The sequence below is a fragment of the Notothenia coriiceps genome, unplaced genomic scaffold (genome assembly GCF_000735185.1).
Source record: "Notothenia coriiceps isolate Sejong01 unplaced genomic scaffold, NC01 NC01_scaffold00031749, whole genome shotgun sequence".
Lineage (NCBI taxonomy): Eukaryota > Metazoa > Chordata > Actinopteri > Perciformes > Nototheniidae > Notothenia > Notothenia coriiceps.
In genome coordinates, this window is record NW_011364450.1 from 168,690 (window position 1) to 192,309 (window position 23,620).

Genomic DNA, 23,620 nt, shown 5'->3' on the forward strand with positions numbered 1-23,620 from the left:
ACAGTGTCAGTTATAATAATTCCATTATCTATTAACTGAAGGAGACATTTTGATCGTCTTGTTCAAGGACACCTATTTGAAGAACAAACAAACTCTCTGAACACATGATTACTTTGTTCTAGTGCACAATAGTTCAAATAAGTGTATTACGATGCATTTTTGTTATGTAGCCGGCTTGAATACTCAACCTGTTAGTAAGACAAAAGAAAAACATCATAGTCACAATCTAAAAACACATTTATTTACATCACGTGGATCACTTCAGCTGATAAAAACCATTAACCGAGAGTTGCAACGCTGATCAGGGATCGATTAAATCTCCTCTGTGATATTGCATTCAGGGTTTCTTAAGGTTTATTCTGCTTTAATACTTTGCGAAGGGAATTGTCTTTTCTCTGATCCTCCCATGACCCTTCACTGGGAGCTATGAGGTCAGGACCACAACCTATGGAGAACAAAAATGTCCTTTCTCCATGTGGTATATTTGTGTTGTACTAACTCCTTCCAGGTGTTAATGTCATGTTCTATGTTCACATCCTTTTGTAAGTAACATACAATGTAATGTCACATGAATCCGGAGTAAGAAACGAGACATTTTCCGATTTCTTTTTCACAACCCACTTTCATTTTTGGGTCCCTAAAGAATTATATTTATAAGTATTCTAAAACCAGAAACCCGATGAGCATCAATATCATTAGAGCATGTGTTGGCAGATCCTGGACCAGCACTGCAACTCGAGGGCCTTGAGAAACGAGGGGGTCAAAAACATTTGTTTTCGAGGGGGGATTTTTTTGTAGAAATTTCCGGCCTGGCAACCAGACTCATCTTACGGCCAAGACAGTCATAGCGGCGAGGTCATTGGAGTTCAATGTTTCCTCTATAATTCTTATCAACAGTGGGAAAAGGAGGAGATTGAGATGCTGGAATGAAATACCCGTAGTGGGTGATTGCATTATCACACATGGAGTATTGCAACAGATTTTTAAGAGCTTTGGGGATTCTTCAAAATGCAACCGACAGGGGACCCGAGTAGGCTCCTTGAGGAACGCCCTGGGCTCAATGATCGTCATTAGCTGTTTGTTTTTTCTGCCAAGGAACCCTTAAGTGCTTTCTTGGATGCCTTACAAAGTACTCCAATGAGCCTCTAGCTTTTAGCTTACACAAAGCTCAACTTAAAGTTATTTTTTTCGTATAAAGGATAACTTTGAATGCAGCCGGGCCATGCCCTGCTGGCGAGTCAAAACACAAGAAAAATATAAATGAATGTAGAGGAAACACTGAAGTTCAACACACACAAAGATTCAGCTCAGAGTATATAGTTGATACAGGTATTTATGTTCTCATGTCTGTACAGATCCTAGACTGCTTAAAATAGTGGGGGCAACAAGACACAAATGTTTCACTGGTAGTTTATATGCACAGCAATGTGAGGTGCTGGGCTAGAGAAAGTCGAGATAGAAAAACGTAAACCCTGCATGCTAAGGAAACCCATTCATACACCTTTAAATGAAAACATCGACAGAAAAGACTGATTGCCTTAATTATCAAAAAAAAAAAAATCATCCTTAAATAATTGTATAAATGTGCGTTAAAATAAAATGTTACAGAATGCTGTGTGGACTAATAACACAATCAGTGAAATTAGCAAACAACCTAAAAGCAACGTTACCTATCTTTCAACTTATTAGAATGCAATCTCATACTTGTTTTATAACACACATCTCATGTATGCATGATGCCCACTTTCTGTCTTAATAAATACCAGTTGGTGTGTGGAGAACACTTGTTTGCACATCCGCCTTATGATTATGTAGTTAAATATTTCATTTTCAACCAAAAGAAAGCACATCATTTGCCGTAACTGTTCCTTTTCTTTCTGATTAGAGCAGGTACTCAATCAAATCTTCAGTAGGTAATTGTAAAACCAATTAAGTGTATGAATGGATCTCCTAATGTGTTGGTTTTACTAGTTTCTACGGCGACAGGGCACAATCACACGAGCCGAAGCCCTCTAAAGTTACACCGGGCCGGGCTCGATCCACCACAGTACACACAATACTGGAATCCAGGATTCTGAAGAACATTCATTCTCGGTCGTTTGTCCATAGAAAGAAGAACGTTTTACAGTTAATATCTTTTCTTTTTGACTTAATGAAAGTATTTCCTGAATTACAACTGAACACCCACCCACAACCACCCCCCCCAAACATCAACCAGAAATGGTGCCAACTCTTGTCGGACCTAAACTCCGATCCCCAAAACCTCAGGCCTGTAAATTAAAAAATAAATACAACATATCAATATGCAAGGATTTAAAAAAAATTAAAATGCTACAAGTTAATTGTGTGTGTGTGTGTATTGAAAGTCACTCCTGCAGAGGATCCTACAGCACTGTAGGGTAATTTGCGGCACTGGTTGCATATAACTTGCTAGAACTTAGAAAAGCATAGTACTGAATCCCTGAATGGTGTTTGTTGGTTTGGGTCGGTTTCTCAAGCGCAGTTTAAACTCAAGCTTTGTCTTAACACTGGAGATCTTCCACCGTCTACCTACAGTAGTGCCAACCAAACACTCTGGCTGCTGTAATACTGGTGAGTACTTTTTATACTTTTGGACACAAACTCGGGGGAAAAAGGTAATACTGGTGTTTTTTCCTCTGTGTTTGTGCTAGCTTGCAGGTCCGTTTTAGGTCATTTGCCTTATTTAGCTTCCGCAATTCATTTCATATGGAAAGAAAGGGGAGTTTACATTCAGAAATAATCCCCCAAACAGGCTTTTTAAACTTCTATCCGAGGAACGTGGTTATGATTTTGGTTCATTTGCCACACTCCCTTCCCCAAATAAGGTGAGGTAGAGCAGAGGTTCTGCTGAGCTGATCCTTCCTGACTTTAAGCTTCAAGAGGACTTCAGACAAATACTTTTTTTTCTTTAGCAGTTCATTAAAGCGGCAACAAAAGGAAGCAACATTGATGCAAATATCGTTATCGTGCTACAGTGGGCAAATAACAAGATGGCTTTAACTTCCTTCAGGTTTGCTGTGTTGTTGCAATAGTCTTTGATCTGATGATCATCAATTTCTGAACTTGTTTGCTAAGCTCTTATTTGCTCAAACACTACAGTACGGCGTTTGCTTGAAGATAAAGAAAGCATAATTATGAATCGGCCCTGAATGTGAAACAGTGTGGTAGTGTCCTTGTGTTTTTTTTAGTGTTTCCAAACACTTGATTTTAAACTGTCCTGTGAAACCGTTCCCAAAGCTTGAGGAGAGACTGCAGGTCACCAGTGTTCAATGTCCCTCAGAAGAAATAAAGAGTCAAAAATGTCACTGTGGCTTGCACCACTGTGACAGATACATCCGTTTTGCCTGACATCTACAAGAGTAACTAATATGGATACTTAGAAATGGCACCAGGATGAAAAGAGAGATTCCTCGTCTGACTGCGGTTAGCCGTGCGATCGTTTGGTTTAACACGATTGAAATGAGTTAAATTAAGCCCAGTGTGGGGAGAATTAAACTGCCCCTAACTGGCAGTTCATGTCTACAAATGATCACATAGTTAATTTGTGAAATCTGTTAACTTTGAAAATTGTCATAAAACACACCAGCTAGTTTAGGGAACTAGTGAGAAAGACAGCGGGGAGACGGAGAAAATAAAAGTAGCTTTTTTGGCTTGCTTGTCGAGACAGAAGACAAAAGGGACAACAAATAAGTGTTTGGGTAACATTTGACAAACTTTCTTTCAGACTTAAATCAAAACAGGGAAGGGCAAGAACTAGTAAAAGCTTACAGTTTCATATGTGGGATTAGTGTTTCAATTGAATTCGGACTGGTAATAAAGACACATTTTTGTAGCGTGAAAGCATTACAAGTGCCAAGTGAGAGGAAGTGGAAGAATCAGCGAGGTGGCGGGGGGGGGCTTAGGTGAGGAGGAGCTGAGTACCAAAGATTCCTGAGGTGTATCAAAACAGAGCAGAAAACTCTTGATAGTAATCCAAAACAAATTAAAGATGTGTGCAATCAAATCAAAAGCAAACCGGCTCAGCTAAATACAGGTTGGAATAATCCAAATGAGGGCTGGGTACCCCTTCACTTCAAAATGTGATACCTCTCCTAAAATAGACAAGTCGGATGATCTATTTTATGTTAACCTGCACTTTCTAAAGATAGAATCAGCACATAAAGATGAAAATGACAAGCGTGTTCTACCGTCTGATTTGAGCTGTTCCTTAATATCAAAGGTATCAGTAGTTGGTACCCAGCGCTAAACCAGAGAGATATAAACACGTATATATCCAGATCTCACTGCCAAAACTAGGACAGATATTATTACTCCGTAGACAGTTGACACGGCAAACCCAAAAAAAAAGAATCACTTTAAACGACAACTTTATCATGGGATGGGTGTCATTTGTCTTTTTCCCATTATCATAAGAAATACAAAAACAAAAAGGTGTTTTTTTTCAGTCAGGATGGAGGAAACCTCAACGTGAGAGGGGAGGAAAAGGGGAGAAACACTTGGTGTGTATGGCCATGTGTATTGAGGTCTTGCTGACTACATTACCCATAAGTGAGGCTGACAGCAGACTCATGAAGGTTGTGGAGAACCGTGAATAGGGAGAGGGTTCAATTTAAACTGTGTCCATCTGAACTGAGGTATACCTGGTTGAAGGAGGTTTATGGTTTTTTTATCGTTGTAATGCTTGAGAATGGACCCCCCCTCCCCCTTCCCCCTTTAAAATAAGCTCGATTACCAAGTTGTCTGGGTCCATAATACACTATGTACAGCAGCATTACACTATAAACATTCAGAAGCCGTTGCTTATTGGCAGAACGATAGTCGTTTCTTCAGAAAAACGCACACGAGAAAACAGCAAATGTATCCAGAGCCAGGTTTTTTCTTTTTTTTTCTTTTTTACACTAAAATGCACCGAGAGTCCTGTGAACTTTCCCCGCCGGATCTTCTCTCTCCGTAGAAAAACCGAGCAGAACGGGTCGCCCTCCTATGTGTGTGTGTATGTATATAAAAACAATACATGGTAGAAGTGTTGGTCGAGTGTCGTCGTCCCAGCATGTCCGCACTCGGTGACGCCGTTTGTCCTCGTTATATATCCTGAATCGATAGCTCGGAGATGAGAGAGTTTCAACCTTTAAAATGTTTCAAATCCTCAGGCACACATATCAAAATGAGGTGGATATCAACTCATGTGGTGAGGTGGGCGCAAGGTGTTTCCTGAGCGCGAGTAGCGGCCCGCACTTAAAGGAAAAAAACGGAAAAAAGGAAAGAACAAAAAATCGTTACGCCAACCAACCAGGGTTGGCTGCTCTTCCCCTCGTGTTGATCCGTGTGTCTTCACGTCAATCATAAGCTGGACTCCTTGGGCGGGAGGTCCACGTTGGTTACCATGGTGACGACGGTGACGATCTCCTCGGGGCCGATGGCGGGCGCCTGGCGCTGCATCTGGCCAATTCGCTCCTCTACGCAGCCGGCCGACAGGCGAGCCTCCGCCTCGTGGTCCCAGCAGTCCTCGATGGTCTCACAGAGCATGGCCAGACCCTGGGAGAGAACAGACATTAATGTTACTGCAAAACATACACAAATATATCAAATAGAAATCTAAGTACATTTGATTGTTTGCCTCAAAACGTAACACAAGGAATTTGGTGACATTTGGTACTACATATTGCAAACTTTAATTTTTCATTCTTATTTTGACATCCCTTGTGTCTTTATTGAGGATATATCTAATTTAACAATTGAACAACTTAAAAGCGGAGGCAATGTGTTTTCTTTGCTCACCGCGTGTTTCTGCCAGCAGTCTCTCAGGATGGGCCGCAGCTTCTTGTGAACGACGACGTCCTGCATGTCGTCCAGAGACGGATGCTGACCCACCTCCTCCTCGAACGGGAGCATGTACTCATCCACAGGGCCTGGAAACACACAACCACATGGTCATATTGTAGATTCATCTGGAGTTAAATCTGGAGTTAAATAACACTGCACTTATTAATGGCAGCGTTTTTCTGTCTCACCGTCGGCGGCGGTGCATCGCGAGGCGAGCTCCCAGAGGACGAGGCCGAAGGCGTACATGTCGATGCGCAGGAAGGAGTCGCGCTGGAAGTTGATGGCGCCCTCTAGGACCTCAGGAGCCATGTAGCGCCGCGTCCCCACCTGAATCAAATAGAAATCACAATGTAGTTATACAGCGCATTTGTCTGTATATTAAAAAAAAACATTAATTTCTGTAGGTAAATATCATAAAATTACAACATAGAACAATTAAGTTTACAAAATGGTAATGTAAAATATAAATAATAAATACATTTTTTTTTTTTTAATAAATACATTTACATATAAATTAAAATACAAATATACATTTTTAAAAATTATAAATTTAAAGAAACATAAAAAATATATACTAAAATAAAAAATATATATATAAGACCCAGGAGAATGTTCCTACAACTAAAGGTTCAGATCGAACAGCTCAAGAGGTCAGAACTGAACTGGAAGAATAAAACCATGACACAGCACAAAGAGGGCCTGAAACGGCGAAAATTGATGCTCGTAAGAAAGCTTTTCGCTTACCTGGCAGAAACACAAATCTACGTGTCCTAACCCTAACCCTAGAGGATCCGGTTTGACACAGAACAGATAAGAGAGAAAAGGCAGCTTTGTCTTTTCTGTTTGCTGCAGCCTTTTATTTAACAAATAAAAAAGTATCTAACACTGCACTGTAACTTTTATTATTTTATTTTACACCTGCTTGTTGAACTGTACCTGTCCATGTGTGTCTCCGGCTGATTTCCCTGCTTCAAACTGCAGGGCGAGGCCAAAGTCAGCTATGCAGGCCGTCAGGTTGCTCTTCAGCAGCACATTCTTACTCTTAATGTCCCTGAGAGGCAAACAAGAAACCACATTCAGTCCAACAAAACTCACGGGCCAGTCACAATGATACGTCTGTTTTTATATGAGATATTTGGGCAGCGCACCTGTGGGCGATGGAGGGTTTGTGTCCGTCCTTGTGTCCCGGGATGTCTTCGTGCAGGTAAGCCAGGCCACGGGCCGTCGTCTGAGTGATGTGGCACAGCTCGTTCCACGACACCACGTTGGCCTTCAGGAAATCCGTCATGGAGCCCTGGGGAGGATGAAGTCATTTCATTTATCTATTAGACCTATGTGATGTACAGGTATTTGTTTTTCCACTCGTCTCCTGCTGAGACCTGGCAACTATCCTCGTGGGAGACTGAGGCTTTTTTTTTTTTTTTAACCATGCATGCAGTTTGTCTGATGTTCTGTGAAAAGCACGTCCTGGGCTTTCTAGGGAATCAACTCACATGGGGATGTGTCTTTTGAAATGGTGGGAATTGCACATTTATTGTCTGACAGGCAGTGAACTGAGCAAATGTACAAATATATATTGTTACTTGTCTCTATAAGGATGTAGTTTTTTATTTATAAAAATGATATTAACATTTGATAAGCATATGATCATTTAAAGTCTTAAAATGTATCAAATTTATAAAGATTTCTATCTATTTGATTCTATATAGATTCTATTGTGAGTATAAACTAAATCATTTTAAATTCTTTGAAGTATATGATAACTTTTGAGCCACTCAAAGTACACATTATATATTTCCTTAGGGTGTGGACAGTTGCAATTGCTTATTTGTATTTTCATCCATTTTTCAGGAAACAAATTGCTAAGGGAGGGAAAATATACTTTGTCAAAATATAATATATAATATGAATTATTTAGGGAGTATCAACATTGAACTCTCAGGAGTGAGGCAGTCAATAAAGCAGGGTTTTCATGGGAATGTATTTCTAATATTCGTCTAATGAGATGAAAAAAATTCTCCCAGGTCTCAAGAGGATATAGAAACATGGGTGACGTCAGGGAAACGATAAAATCAAATGACTGCAGGGATATAAAATGCTAAATAATAGTATAGTAATGGCCAGAGCAGGTTTCCATGGTAACAGCAATATCCGTAATGACCGGAAAGTCACTCTGGCTTGTGGCTAGTATTACATTTCACCAATAAAACCAATTCTTTACAACATCAGCTGAATGGCTCTTGCGGTAAAAGACATCTTGTTGGATATTCAATACTGTAACTGTACAGATGTTTATCACTGAGAAAAAAAAGGGGATAGATTTATGGAGCTTCATATTTCAATGAAGGGTGATAAATAACACGACGCACTGGGTGTCCTTTTAGAGCCACAGTGAAGTCCTCTGGCCAACTCCCTGCTCATAGATTGTTCTGGTGAATAATGGCGCTGTGATAAATGCGGCTCATTTATCTCCTTGATATTTGTTCTTTATTCTGTCTTTATCAAGGGAAGGTTTGCTAGGATTTTATCAGCAAGGATATACTTAAATATCCGCTTCTTTTATCGTACTATTGAGACACATTTTCATCGTGGCAAATGCCTCTTAGTCACATTTGAAGATTTATATTAAATATTGCTGTATAGAAATCGAATTTTCTCCCAAAGAAGGATTATAATGCTGAGATGTACATGTTCAAGTTCTGCCTTACATAATGTATGTTCATTTCATACAAGGTCACTCATGAAAGCAGGTGCAGCTGCAGGAGTCACCACTAGAGGGCAGGCAGCTCCAAAACATGTGGAAATGTTTCTGTCTGATCACTTCTGTAGCCTTTTTTAAAAAGTAAATGTTTCCCAGTGTTACCTGGGCTTGTTCATTACTTCCAATGCTGTTCAATTATAAAAAAAACAAGGTGACCAATCAGACCAGCTCCCAGTTTGTGTTCAGGAGGCAGACAACTTTTCCATCCTTAAAGTGGACCTATCATGCTATATTTGAATAATACAGTGTAGGACCATACCTATATAAGGCATATTTATACTTTTTATTTTTCAAAATACCAAACAGATCATGCATTTTAGCCATTCCTCATTTCGCTCAATTTAACACTGTCTTTGCATGGGCTGATTCTGTGAGAACAGCACCATCTACAGGCCTGGCCTATGTACTACAGCGTCTCCAGCGCTTTCGAACGGCAATGTCCGTGGCTGTCTCCTCCTGATTGGTGGCCCAACAGCCGTAGCGCCACTTCTGTGACGTCAAAGAAGTGTTCAAATCTGGATCATTTGTGTCATTTGGATGGTCTATTGTTCATATTTGCTTTCCCGTAAAGCCCCTAATATAACACAAGTGTATTTTAGTCATAATGTGCCATATAAATACAATTTGATTTGATTTTATCTAAGATTCTGTTACAAGGAGTTTTTGGTAGAGTCATGCATCCTTTAAAGCAAGCTCCTGCATGCAAAGGAAACTCAAACCTCGACATAAAGCCTCTCAAAAGCCCCGAACATGGAGACATAAATCAGCTGTCAAGGACACTGAACTCTGCAATCAGTGTTCCAGCTGTGTTGCACAAGTTTCAGCTCAAACGGACAAAAAACCAGCAGGAAGGACAGGCTTTTTGTACGTTAATATTTAAGTTATGTGTCCTCTAAAGCCTTCTGCTTTCTAAATAATTACAGTGGATGCTTGACAAGGCACCGAAATGTTGTTCTGATATATTGCTGACCTTCTTCTAGAACTCCTTTAAACCGCATTTGTGGATAACTAAAGAGTCGCCACACCCACAACCTTTAATTGTTCAATCTTTATTCACGCAGGGAAAGTCTTTTTAAGCTCAGTGATTTAAATTCTTGGCCCCGGCTGGGAAACTCAAGCAAGCGAAGCGTACGAGAGAATCCCTCTCCACTTCCTCGGTAATGACCCCTCAAAACACAGAGGCACTTAAAAGCCCAAATGCTACAAAGAGCCCAACGCGGCTTACAAAAATCCACCTTCTCTGGATAAACAGGGCTTATAAAAAGAGAAAGAAACAGCAGGAAGTATATAGTAATTATGGATTAGCTCCTAAGGCTGCTAACAGAATCAATACAATGTGCAGGCTTCATACATGTTTCCCCCCTCTTCCAGTGTTTACACCGTTATCAGCTGCCTGTGCTCGGGCTGCCAGACGATAGGCTACGACGGATATATAACTGTGTTTACATGGACACAAAAAACCACATTTGTTTACTTGTGCAGGAGTAAACCAGAACACACGCTGGTCAGAGTCTTCAGCGGCATATTTATGAAAAAGGAAGGTCTATGTTTATTATTTATTTGTGGAAACTTGAGTGCTTAATTGTCAGTTTTAGTCTTAGTTGCAAATTAGATTGAATTATTTTGAATGCAAAGATGCACCACTAACAGCTTTTTCACCCCTCTGCGACTTTGTTAAAGCAATACATTCCCTAATGTGTTTGAATTGTTAAAGTAAAGCTAGTTCATGTTTTAAAATATCCTAATTTGTTCTTATATTTCCAGTGGATTTGCTTAGATTAGATTGAAGTCAATCCTAAAATGAAATATGGAGATTAATCCCAGATCAAATCTACGTCAAAGGATCTTGGACATATAGTCTACAGCAGTGCTTCTCAAAGTGTGCTCTGCGGACCACTGGTGCTCCGTGAGCGCCCCCTAGTGGTCCGTGAGTATATTGGTAACATTTCACATTTGAAATAAATTAAAGTTTTTGCACTCTCTCGCGGGAATATCTCCGCAATGGAGCGAGCTTAAGTTTCATTGCATGATATATGATGTGATTTTGGATATTTGTGGAGTTAGGTGGTCCGCGAGTGTTTTTTTATTGGCTAAGTGGTCCTTGGTATGAAAAAGTTTGAGAAACACTGGTCTACAGTGATTGTAATGTTATGTTAAATGTCTTTTTCCTTGTTTCTTGTCTTAAATATATGTATTTGTTGGTGTTGCAAATGGCAAATGGAACATTTCTGTCTTATCGTACTGTGAAAAGAGTGCTTAGAACTTCTCTTGCACATAATCAATGTGAAAAAAGTCATCAATTAACCGTGTTACATTTGAAAAGAGACAGCGTGTATTGCTTTGCTATTAAACTGGATAACAAAAAATAATTCAGCATGTTATTTCCTGCGTCGATCTGCAGCTCAAAAAGTCTGCAGCTCAAAACGTATAAAACAGAAAATGACTCAATAAAAAATAAAGAATAACTTTAAAGGCATTGGAGCTCTGTCACGGACTGCATACCTTATCGTGGTAGGAGGTGATGAGCCACAGCTCCAGGTCCAGGTTATTGTTCCTCTTCTCCGCTCCGATGAAGTGGAGGATGTTGTCGTGTTTCATGCCGCTCAGGCTGAAGATCTCGTACTCGTTCTGCCACGAGAGCTTGTCCTACAGCGGGGAGACACGCGCAGATGTTATTTCTGTCATCAATAGTTAAGGAAAGAATCAAATATGAATCGTACAAGACAAGTAAGGTGGCGAGAAGCAGAGGTAGAAATAATTCATAAAGGTCAGGAATATGTCCACAGTTACATTTTATATCAGCGACAAGATCATCTTCTGAAACGGGATTCAAATAAGCCTTTATGTTTTGTTTTTGAATTTTTTATGAGCTTTCTGTTTCTTTTCATCGTCTACACACGTCTCCAAAGGGGCTTGAAGCCTAATCTGAACATATTGTGTTTTCCATTTAGTATGATATTTGTATTAACATTCATTTACATTCATTAGTTTAATTATTAATTTGGCTGATTTTTTTTAATATTTATTTATAAGCAAACAATAAGGCTAGTTTCTTTAATTCTCTGTAAAGAAATAAGTTTGTGTTTTGTACAAAGAAATACATAAATAAATAAAATAAAAACATGAACAAAAAAGCAATAAAAAAAGTGAAATTACACTAAGAAAATAAATACAAAACAAGTCAAAGAAAACATAAATATCCAGTATCTTATACCTGAATGGGGAAGATTTTAACGGCCACAAAATCGTTGAGGAGCTGGGCCTTCCACACACACCCATAGCGCCCCCTGGCTTTCACCTCGATCAGCTGCAGCGGCTTGTGTCCCAGGATGGGGGACGGGGGTGAGGGTCCGGGGTCCTTTAGAGAGAGGGCAGAGAAAAAAAGACAGAACACAGTGTTATTCCTTATTCTTGTCATCATCCCTAATCGTGAAGCCCTCAGCTTGACACCTTAAATCACAACGTTAAGAATGTCATTTTATGTGATAATGCACTTTTTTAATAGCCCATTTTTTTATGTTGTGGTGCCTGGTTGCTTTTCTGCTTTATTTTTTATGGTTAAATGACTTTTGAAATTGTGCTTCAGGAAGCGCTGAATGTATATCTTCAGTATTGTCATAACTGAAGTGTTTTTTGGCAGTTAGGACACAGCGTATGTAGCAGGTTTAATTTGTTTTAAATTCAACTAAAACCCCTCAGGGCTGTATCAGCGTGAGTTTACAGAAGCGTAAAGTGGAAGTGGAAGTTGCAAAAGTGGGCAAGTCACCTCAAGATCTTAACATGAATGAATATGAAGCAGGTTGATTTGAAAATGGGTTGAAAATAAAAACATAGAGGGGGTTGAATCATCATGCGTCATGAGCGTTCAAGCTAATCCCGTTTAAACAAAAGTGAAAGCAAGTGTTCCAAATGTAAAGTGGGTTAAACACAGATGGTCATCGGGGTTAAGCTGATCACTTTCACATGTGACTCCACAGGAAGGACAAGAGTGCGAGCGAGGAGAAAGGTTCAAAAGAAGCATGGGAGTCACATTTCCAAAAGGATAAAAGTTAGAGGAGAGAGACCAGCGCATGACTGATGGCCTTTGAAGCAAGCTGATATGCTCCTGTAAAAAATCTCGTCTTCACATCCACGCCGTTGTACCGTTGTGTCGGGAAGAAATATTTCCCCCCCCCTTGCTCGTGTTTTTACTTGAACTGAAGGTGCTTGATAAGCTGGAGCATGTTACCAGACCCCGAGGCCCACAGGATCCATTCAAACAGCGTGACGATATTTCACAAGAGCTTGTCAATCTCACGTCCAATAAAATGCCCCCTTTCGGGTTAAAGGTTTGCTACAGATTTAATCCAACACACAGAGATGAGCTCTCTTTTGAGGAAAAGAGTTGCAGCACGCTCCGTTTGATTTACTGTAGAGGATTTGGCACCGACCCACTCTAAACACTGGTGATAGGCAAATAATTTGAAACCGCCTGTCCTGACAAGACCATTGTGGCACCAGAAACAAACTCTGTGTCATTTAGTAGCATTTATAGATTTGATCCATTTCAAAGTGTGTGTGGTTAATGAACCAAGTGACCTTTAGTTCACACTCAAAGAAGGTACTTCCTTTTTGAAAGATAAGTGAAAAGTGTCTTAGGTGCAACATGAGATTGTGCCATTTTATACCTAAAGAATCCCTTTACAGATTGTTCAGTTTAATAGGTTCTTATTCATGCCTACTGGTACACCATGGTACTGGATTTGGATGTTTAAGTATTGGAAATATTAAATAAAAACACTAGTTTGGCATTTAATCCTGGAGAAGTTAAGATTGTGTGGACTGCACTGATACATTAGGCGCTTTCACACCGGAGTACTCTTCACAGTGTAGTTCCGAAAATGTGCGTTCACACCAAAAAAATCCGGAACTAGAACTTAGTTCATGAGAACCTTTTCACCCCCTTTTCAGTCCCTGCTAGAGAGCAGGTACTTTCATGGGAGAAAAAAGGTTCCCATTTCTGATTGGCTGGGCGGATTGCAAACCACGCCCCGTAAAACTCCCAAAAACTGTTGTGAAGCCGCCATTTTATTTGCTCGCATTAGCATTATAAGCATTAGCATTAGCCCCGCGCACCAACGGAGAGAGACTAACTTATGGCAACACAAAATAAAACGTGGGAGCGGTGGAGATGAGGAGGTGTCGGCGTTCTGGCGATTTACTCGGAAGGCTTCAGTAGAAGCCAGTCCCCAACTCCGGGGACTTCGGGTGGCAGTATACGCCGCGAAGTTGTTTGCGGCCTGCCAGTAAACCCAAAGCAGAAGAAGAAGAAGTGACGTCAGCGGCTTCATCTGCCTAATCCTCCCCCAGGGACTTATTCCGGTGTGAACGCGATCTGCTCTTTAGTTCATCAGAACTAAATAAGTTCTCATGAACTAAGTACGGCAAAGTACTTGGTGTGAAAGCGCCTAATGTATGTTAAATAAGTAACTTCATTTTAGTAAAATTAGCATTGCTGTAGAAGTCTAGCAAAACCTAATGTATATAGTTTTTTAACTCATGAAATTAACAAATTACTCCAAATGAGTGACAAAGTTTAATGCAGGAGTGGAGTTTGTACTACTATCCGTGTAGAAGCAGCTGCAGATAAACAAGAATCAAGCAAAACACTTTTTTTGTTCGTGGAAACACGCAGCCTTCCAGTTGAAGGGGGAATGGAGGATTGGAGTGTGTATTTAAAGGCTTCCCCTCCTCTGACACAGAGCTGCGAGGCAGACCTGCTGTCTGTACGCTCTGCTCTCACACTGAACGCCGGCCAAATGACGGGGGGAAATTACCCACAATGCAGCAGCTGAGGTTGGATTACAGAGCGGCACAAGCAGTCCCAAGTTGCCACCCTTAAAAAACATCTTCCAGAACACAAAGTACCAACTGAATAAGGAATCTATCTGTTCTGTTGTTTAGTAAGCATGAGAATACACTCTTTGGAGGTATCCCTGAGGAGAAGTTGAATAAAAAAGTACAGTTGTCTTCCATCCTAAAAGCAAACAACTAGAAGATAATGAAGTAATGATCAGAAAATGGGCTGTATTTACATTTCACTGACTTCATCTTACCACAAAGTTAGCTTCGAGTTTAGCTAGAGACTCGTACTAATTTATGCACTAGTCCAAGGTAGTAATTTCCAACATTTTGTGTAAATATACTTGGAAACCCTGTCATGTATCAGAACTGTTTGAGCTTTAAGAATAATTGAGACTGAATGGACTTAAGATAGATAAAATAACATAGAAATGATTGGTGGTTTGAACGTTTGAAGGGTATATCTATGATTAGAAACAAGCTCATATGAACTGTAGATGCAAGACTTTAAGTGAAAGTCACTCCAACGAGTATATAACAGTAGAATTGACAAAATATAAGGTTTGTAATATTGTAAAGACTATAATAATTATGTTTCTATTGGTCCTTCTATCTTCCTGTGTTTTATATATTTTGCATGATCCATTTAAAAGATCCCAATATCAGAAAGACAATTTGCACAATATATATGTACTATTGGTGTGTTAATGGTGTTGTTGTCCAACACTTCACAATCCAACTGTTAGCCCAACAGTAGGAAACTGTGAGCCGACAACAGAGATAAAAAGGGAGAGAATATTCTGTCCCAAAAGCAATTAAATAACAGGAAAGTGCGAGGGAAAGCAGAACCAGAAGGGTACACCTGCTGTGATACTGTCAGGGAAAATGACTCCCTTTGCCATCACTGTTCCATGGGCAGAAAATGTAACAAAACATTCTTCTGAGTCTAAGGCGGTTATTATTCTGATCAGGATTTAGTGGAGAAAATTAGAGTTTTATCCAAGGGCTGTGTTTTTTCAGCCAATACAAGAAGTGCTTGCTGTTCTGTAGCAATTTATTACATTTCCATTCAAATGCCTGCATGTTTACCGAGCAAAGTAATTCAAAGTGTTTCAAATTCTGATCATGATTTGGATGGGAAAAAGATTGTTGTTTTATAACGCAAGTCATAAATGAGTCTGAAACAGAGAAAAGCTCCAGTTTTGTAATCGGGGTATCTTCATGAATGATATAAAAGATCCTCAGGTGGATTATTAATATTGCAGGTTGTTAGTGGAGAACTGTTAAAAAGGCATGGTCAAGCCTTAAAATAAAATAAATGTCTGCATTTGGGGTTAAAGTCATTCTGATACTGGTGACGATGTGGTTAATAAATCAGTCATTCTCGCACCGTCTTATCTTTCCCAAAGAATCACCAGTATGTCTGCACAAATGTCACAAAGACAAATTCCTGTGCATCCATTGTGCGCGGCCAAATATGTGGCAGTGCGTCCGATCGTGATGCGAATGAGAAAATGACGATAGACGTGCTCCACATGCCGGTGTTGCCTAACGGTACAATGCAAGTCATCGTTAGACATAAAGCCAGGGGAAGATTCCTGCACATGCTGGGCAACCGAGATGTGATTTTGATGACGGATTTGAGGGTGATGGCTTGATCCTGAACACCAGCAGGGCTTCATGTTACAATGTCATCCACATGGTGACAACTTCCTGGCATTTCAGATGATCCTGATGAGGTTGAAAAGCACGGTATCCGGGAGTTACCGGATACCGTGTCCGATCACGGTAGCCTCTGACGGGGGCGCATTACACTGAGTCAGCAGACCGCAGGAAACAGGAAGACAGAATCTGCTGCTTCACGCCGTTCTTCCCAACCCTCAACCATCTCCCATGGCCTAATCGGATTACACCTTCATCTGTTACATCACAACTGATCCGTGAGGCCTGGTTTGGTTTGTCCAGGGTTTAGGTGAAGTGAATCAAAATGCTAAGTTTGATTTTTAGAAATACGTAGAAGCTTTCCTCCAAAAATCACATCTTAAGGTCATGTTGTGTTGTTGATGTGAACTTGAGGTAATATCAAAAGTTGTTGACATGACCTTAAACAGAGTGCAGCTGGAAGGCTCACAATAAGCCTGGCTCTGAACTCTGACAGCATGACTGACTTTTATTTAGTGAGCTGCCTATTATATATTTATTTTTAAATGTTCTGTGAGCCATACTGCTACTCCAGAAGGATAGAATTTGAGCCAAAGTACATTTACAGAGGCTTACGCTCCTCTTGTACTTAAGTAATTTACACTCTGTGCCTTGAACATTTTTTCCAGGTAAGTGGCAATTCTCCTACTTATGCAAAAATCTATCAGCACTCATCCTCGTTCTGCATTTAAGGATGAAAAGCATGCTGCAGTTTCTCCCGTCTCTCTGCATGGTGAGCCATAGGTCTTGTAGATAGCACTCTGGAAACTGGGTCACATCAGACACAATACGTTACATAAACATCACAGGTGGACATTCATATAATAAAAAAAAGGAGGGCTGCATTCGCCACTTTTTTTCCACCATGCACAATACATTTTTCAGCAGGGAACACAAAAGACATCCATCCATGCAATAATACCCAGGCAGAACAAAAAAAGTGCTTCGAACCGAAAACAAGCTGCAAAGAGAAGAACAAAATGGTGGTCTGGGATCGAGGTGGAGAATTCAAAGCAAGCTCCGAACCCAAAGAAAGGGGGGGGAAAACTAATAGAGTTTCAACTTCAATTGAACTGCTCTTACCTCCACCATAATGTGAAAGGCGTGCTTGTTGAAAAGGAACATAGGAAGCAAACAGAGAAATTATTTTCCTTCGGTTAGTGGATGAAATAGGGGCAGGGGAACGATGGGTCGTCCCCGAACAACCTTTTGTTCTCCTTCCAGACCGAGGCTTGGGAAGATTGAGTCTGGGACACATGAAGGAACAGGTAATCCCACATGGATCACAAGGTGGTTAATAAGCATGGTACCAAGGCAAGATGGTGTATAAAGGAATGTACATGATGCTATTAATAAGCAGAGCAAATGAAAATGGATTTAACAATGTGTTAAAAGGAAAGTTCTTATAGTTCCCCCTGATGGAAGATGCATGAATGTACACACAAAGATTATGTAAGACACAGAAATGGAGAGTTAAATAAGTGAATGAAAGCGCCTAAACTGAAATTAAAACTGATCATACTGCACAAAAAACAGCAAAATTATGTCTTTCCTAAAAGTATTATTTGCCATTTTTTTACTTTGAGAAAAACAAAAAAAGATTTTCACATCTTACATTTAAAACAAAACATGCCTTATAAGAAATTAGTCCAAACTAGATATTCTAAAATTGGAAATGTTTTTATTTAAATTAGACACTATGTGATGTTGTGTTCACCCTTCTAGTAAATACCTACACATAGTTTTTCATGTTTTATTCACAGCCATGGGGGGACAAGTCAATGGAGAGCAAATTAAAGTAACCCCCTGAGGAGAATTTTAAGCATTACCAAGCTTGTCAAAATACACAAACGAGTATATCTTTCACAACCAGCTCACAGTTTGATCTACAATGTAAATGTTACATTTGCATTTCACATGGCAACACATGAGCTGCGTTTTCCCAGCAAAGAAAAAATGAGCAAACGCAAAAGTCAAGTCAAAATCCAAAATAAGCCGCAGCAGTCAAAAGTCAGCAGTCTTTCAGGACACCTGGACTTCCCATTAGTGGCTCTTTGGAAAGCTACACCCAGATGCGAGTAGCTCCATAGTAAAGCAATTGATGAGATGTTGGTCAGAATCGATGGATAGATTAAGAAAACAGCGTCCAGGTGGAAAAAAAATGTCCAGACACAAGTGTAAGTGCTGCAGGCCTTTGCGTGTGAAAGCGGTGGGCCTGTGTACTCAGACACAATCAATTCCAGTTTGCCTCCACTTCGCGCTGTGGTGTTAGTAATGGAGGCTTGGTGGCGAATATGCAGCCCATGATGGACCACCCTCATAATGACATAATGACAACGTGCCATTTAGTCACTTAGCTGCACTGTTTTCTGCATTTCTCTCTGGATTTAATCTCCTTAAGGCTCGAGGGCTTGAAAGTAAGTGCAAGAAAGTTAAAGATGCACTTTTACAAATGTTTAACCCTGTATGAACTCAAATACCTTCACCTTTAGTCTGTCCCAAGTAAAGTCTTTCTTTTCGAAATTAGATCACTGAGGCGTGATAATGAATCTATTACTGATCATTAAATGGGAACAATTACTTTTGCATCATGAGGACTGCATGTTTCATTACCTTGCAAAGAAAATAATGGAAGCCACTTTCTTTGTCTTCACTGACTGTGAACTCTTTGGCTGGCTAAATGTAGAAAGTGAGCCAAAAGAACAAAGAAAAATACCTATGACGGAAACACATAAGATCTAACTAGCAAAAAGTGTGGGCCATTTGTTACTGTCACACAAAAGATCAATGAGTAAGTATTGTGTGTTAAGTCCAGCTTACTTGCGCTCTTTTAGACTAAATCCATAAAGTATATTCTACCTTTGAGGGCTAATTGAGTTGCTATAAGCTAATACGCAACATAATGACAGTCGGTTTGTTATGCAACTCGTGTCGCTTTAAAAAATAAAAACGTATATTCAAGTATAATTTGCATTTCAATTGCACACAGATTTGTTTAGTGCACACGAGTGACTTTATCTTCATTCCTCTGCTTGACGAGAGACATGTGTGAGAATGCCTTGGAGCTCTGAGTCAGGTTTAACAGTAGGCGTTACCTTTCTTTTTCAAATGTCAAACATCTTATTGTCCCGAGTTCTTATATAAATGTGACTTCATCAGGCAGGTGTTGCTCAGTAACCTGCGGTGGAGCAGACGGGTTTTTTTTCTCGCTCTCAGGGGTGGAAGAATCGCTGGAAGCCGTCCGCAGTGACTTTGGAGGAGCGAGCAGTTTGAGTGATTGCCGGAGTCTCCCCTGCTTTTTTAATACAGCCTGTGGAGCATTCTTCAACAACAACAACAACAACAACAACAACAACCCCAAAACAAGAACATAGAAATAAATCTCCCCTCCTGCTGCATCCCTCTCCCACAGCTCTCCATCTTCTATATTAGCCGCTTTCACACCAAGTACTTTGCCGTACCTAGTTCCCAGCACTTAGTTCCCTCATGGAACTAAAGAGCAGATCGCGTTCACACCGGAATAAATACCTTGAGGGAAGATTACGCAAATGAAGCCGCTTATGTCACTTCTTCTTCCTCTTCTTCTTTGGTTTTACTGGCAGGCCGCAAACCACTTCACGGCGTATACTGCCACCCGAAGTCCCCGGCCGGAAGTCCCCGGAGTTGGGGACTGGCTTCAGTAGAAGCTGCTGGGACTCCCAGCAGCTTCTAATGCTAATGCCAGCAAATACAATGGCGGCTTCAAAAAACCTTTCCGAGTTTTACGGGGCGTGGTTTGCAATCCGCCCAGCCAATCAGAAATTGGAACTTTTTTCTCCCAAGGAAAGTCCCACCTCTCTAGCAGGGACTAAAAAGGGGGTAAAAGTTCTCATGAACTAAGTTCTCTTTTTGGTGTGAACGCAAAATCCCAGGAACTATCGGAAACTAAACTGGAAAAGTACGGGTAAAAGCACTCCGGTGTGAAAGCGCCTATTGAAAACCCTGGTATAAACAATTATAAAATAACCTTGGGATGTGTATCAGATAAGGTTTTATCCACCTTCAAGAAGCAGGCGGGTGGGGTTTACTGCATCACCTCCTTTCAGACTCTTAAATACATCCGTGTACGAGTGACCTCCTTTCCTCCTCCTGTCCTTGTACACCTACTCATGCATTAAATACTTCTGCACGCACACGCGATTACACACATCCGCCATGACTTCATTTCTTCCATCCGGGTTATTTCATTTCCTCCCCCCCCCCCTTGTGATTTCAGCTGTGCATTCTGAATTGATCTGACTCCTCGTTGGTCATGATCTCGTTTTGTTTTATGTCGTTCATTTGTTTGTCTCCAGGTAAGATGTTTCATAAAGCAGTGTTGATGTCCGATGCACATTAGCATTTGTTTCCTGATTGCATTGTGCCACTATCTTTTTATCTCTTCCCTGCTAGGCTTTAGCTCTGTGCAAATACAATAACCAAGTTGAAAGAATTGCATGTCTCTCCTCACTCCCGCCCCCGCACTCCCCACCCACCCACAATCCTCGGAGGCAGAGCTGCGAGCGTCTCTGTGTTTAGTTTTGTTTGCCTATATAAAGCCTCATCAATAATGCAGAGGCCCCTGACTCCTCTTCCATACGGTGGAAGCTCTGCTTGGGTTGTCTTTTCCTCCTTGCTGCTGAGCTGCAGAGAATATAGCTCTGCTGCTGCTGTTGGCTCATAACCGCCTTGAAGTGATAACAAAAAAACCATATGAATCAGGAATTCTGCAAAACAGCGTTATTCCCAGCCCTAGGAGGATGAAGATGTTTAAAGAAGATGTTTAAAACAGGTGATGAAACTGTCCAGTGAAGACATGAAAAGTTGATGTTTTTTCAGCTATGGAAAAACCCTGATGGCAAAAAAGGAATGAGTAATGAATAAGTGAACGACGACACGACCAGATGTGCCTCAAACTTGCATTTCGCAATTGTGTGATTAAAAGCTGAGACAATGTGAGCCGTCGTAACTACAGTCTGAGTGTCGGCTCAGAAAGAGACTCAAGGTAAAAAGGAAACCAGGGCTCCTTCAATACAACTTTAAAAGAAGGAACTGAAAAAGCAATTATCTCAACGTAAACTGTGGGCACAGTGTGTCTCTGTCTCTGTGGGTCTCGTTTTTCACAACAGAAACTAATGACAATTGACTTGTATTGTTTGATATATTTAATGGTTGTTATGTAAGTACAGCGTTAAATGTCCCTATCTTGATTATTTGTATGTGTTTTTGCAAGCTTTAGTGTTTGATTTTACGGGCTGTGGGTAATTTGCGACGCAGGAAACGATGCGTTTGACTTTTTTCCTCTTTGTTTGCAATTAACAGATGAAGCACGGACTAAAAGAGAAACCCTAACTGCATCAGCAGCAACTTTGAAGAAAGCCGACACCAGTGTCCCTGCCACATCGTTTGATTGGCAGGTGACCTCTGGAAACACACCACAGTGATGAGGGTTGAGGAAGACGCAAAAGTTGTCATGGAGTGGACTTTAGTTGGAGGGTTTCATTTCACATTTGAAGAGTTTTTCTGAGACTTACATGTGTGGGGACGAGGGCGGCGGGGTAGGCCAGTTTGTGATGCCTCCACATCCAGAAAGAGAAGAGGACCACGGCGGCCAGGCCTATGATGGGAACAAGGGAGTACAGCAGAGTGCTGAACAGCTGGGGCTTCTGGGAAAATGGGTTGGAGGTGGCTGTGGGGAGAGACAGAGTTGACAAAAAATGACAAGTTAGGAATTGGCTTTTTTTATCTTCATGTATATAGAAAATATAAAACAATCCGATATATCACATTGTTATGTCTAAATAAAACTAAATTGACATATACATATCAGTTAAGATATCTAGCAGCAGTATATATTAGGGATGCCAGTTCGAATATTCGTTACAGTCTCCATAATCGAATATTATTTTTAAAAATCGATTTTATTTATATATTTTTTTATTGATGTTTTTTTTTTTTTTTTTTTTCTGGCTTAGTTTCAACCAACATATAGACTAATGCTAATAATAGTAATAGTATTAATAATTGTAAATGGCCATTGGTCACACCACCAGTTTGTTTTACTGTAAACTTGGAGGAAGCCTGCGTGCAGAGCAGACTGCTGCTGCAGCGCTACACACCGACCCCGCCCCCACCCCCCCTCTCCCTCACACGTGCGACTAAAGAATGAACAAACGCGGCAGGTAAAAATGAGATTCAAAGGAGCTGCATCCATGCCATGAGTTGGTTTATTGTTCGTAGTTAATTTTGTTGTACTGTTTAAACATGTTCCAGTAAAGAAATCAATGAATTCCTTATGTCTGATTTTTTTTTTTTCTTTCTCTCCCGGGGGGGGGTCGGTCAAAATGGATTATTTATATCCCAGGCTGCCGAATAATCGATTTTGATCATGGTCAGTTTCTGGCAACCTAGAATACTATAGCAATCATACTATGCTATTATACATAGCGTACACTTATGCCAAGCCTGTGATTTATTAATCAATATTACAAATTCAATCATTGTAATATACTATCTTCAGAAAATAAGGCAATAAAGCTTAACAAATGCTTTTATTTTCTAGCAATTTAAGTATATGTTGTGTTGTATACCCTTTACTTAAAAGGGGACTATCTGCAAAATGCCTTTTGTAACGTCTTTTATACATGAATAGTGTCCCGGTGTGCCAGGCGAACTCAACGACAAGTGTCAGAAACACAACCTTCTCTCTTTCCTGACATTAGAGAATTTTCCAAATCTGGATCAGTCTGTATCAGATCCGTTGCAGCCCCGTTTTTAGAGATTTGGGTATGGAGGAAAGAGAGAAAGGTTGTGTTTTCTGACACTTGGTGGATCCCTGGCACAGTCGGGACAACATATATCATGTATAAAGACGTACAAAAGTGCTTTGCATGATAGGTTCCCTTTAAGTAAAGGATATCAAAACAACATAACTATAAAATTGCCTTAAGAAAATAAAGCATTTGTTAAAGCTTTATTGCTTATTTCTGAATGCAAGTATAATTACAATGATTGAATTTGTCATTAATTGATTAATAAATCACAGCTGGCATAAGTGTACACCGCTATGTTATAATAGCATAGTATCGCATTGCTATATACGAGTGGCGTAGCCGGTTGCCAGACACGCCCTCAATCGGATTACGCTCTCGCGCCGCGCCGCAGCCCTGCCACACCGATTATTTGACCCGGAACCCGCGCGCGACCGAGAGAAAAGACAAAAGGAAAAAAAAAAATCAGACATACAGGAATTCCATGATTTCTTTATGCGAACTATGTTTACCAGACCCTAAACAAAATAACGATCAATAGCCAACATCAGGCATGATGGCAGGGCCTCCCTTGAACCTCTTTTTAGCGCGCTGCCGCTTTGTTCATCTTTAGTCGGGGCACGTGTGAGGGAGAGGCGGCGGCCGGGGTCGTGTGTAGCGCTGGCGCACGCAGGTGCAAGTCTGG

The 23,620-nt window shown here is 40.5% G+C and overlaps 1 protein-coding gene across 3 annotated transcripts in view; it reads right to left on the reverse strand.

Annotated features, from left to right (window-relative positions):
* Nucleotides 1-219: 219 nt before the first annotated feature.
* Nucleotides 220-23,620, reverse strand: part of LOC104960238 (activin receptor type-2A) — a 44,746-nt gene continuing 21,345 nt past the window's right edge. For all 3 annotated transcript variants that reach the window (XM_010788218.1, XM_010788220.1, XM_010788217.1), the window contains 8 exons: nt 21,700-21,854; nt 11,820-11,963; nt 11,108-11,251; nt 6,993-7,138; nt 6,781-6,895; nt 6,033-6,171; nt 5,800-5,930; nt 220-5,556 (listed from right to left, as the gene is read on the reverse strand). In XM_010788218.1, coding sequence (XP_010786520.1) covers nt 5,362-5,556; nt 5,800-5,930; nt 6,033-6,171; nt 6,781-6,895; nt 6,993-7,138; nt 11,108-11,251; nt 11,820-11,963; nt 21,700-21,854 — 1,169 coding nt within the window. In that variant the 3' untranslated portion in view covers nt 220-5,361. The remainder of the gene's footprint in view (nt 5,557-5,799; nt 5,931-6,032; nt 6,172-6,780; nt 6,896-6,992; nt 7,139-11,107; nt 11,252-11,819; nt 11,964-21,699; nt 21,855-23,620) is intronic.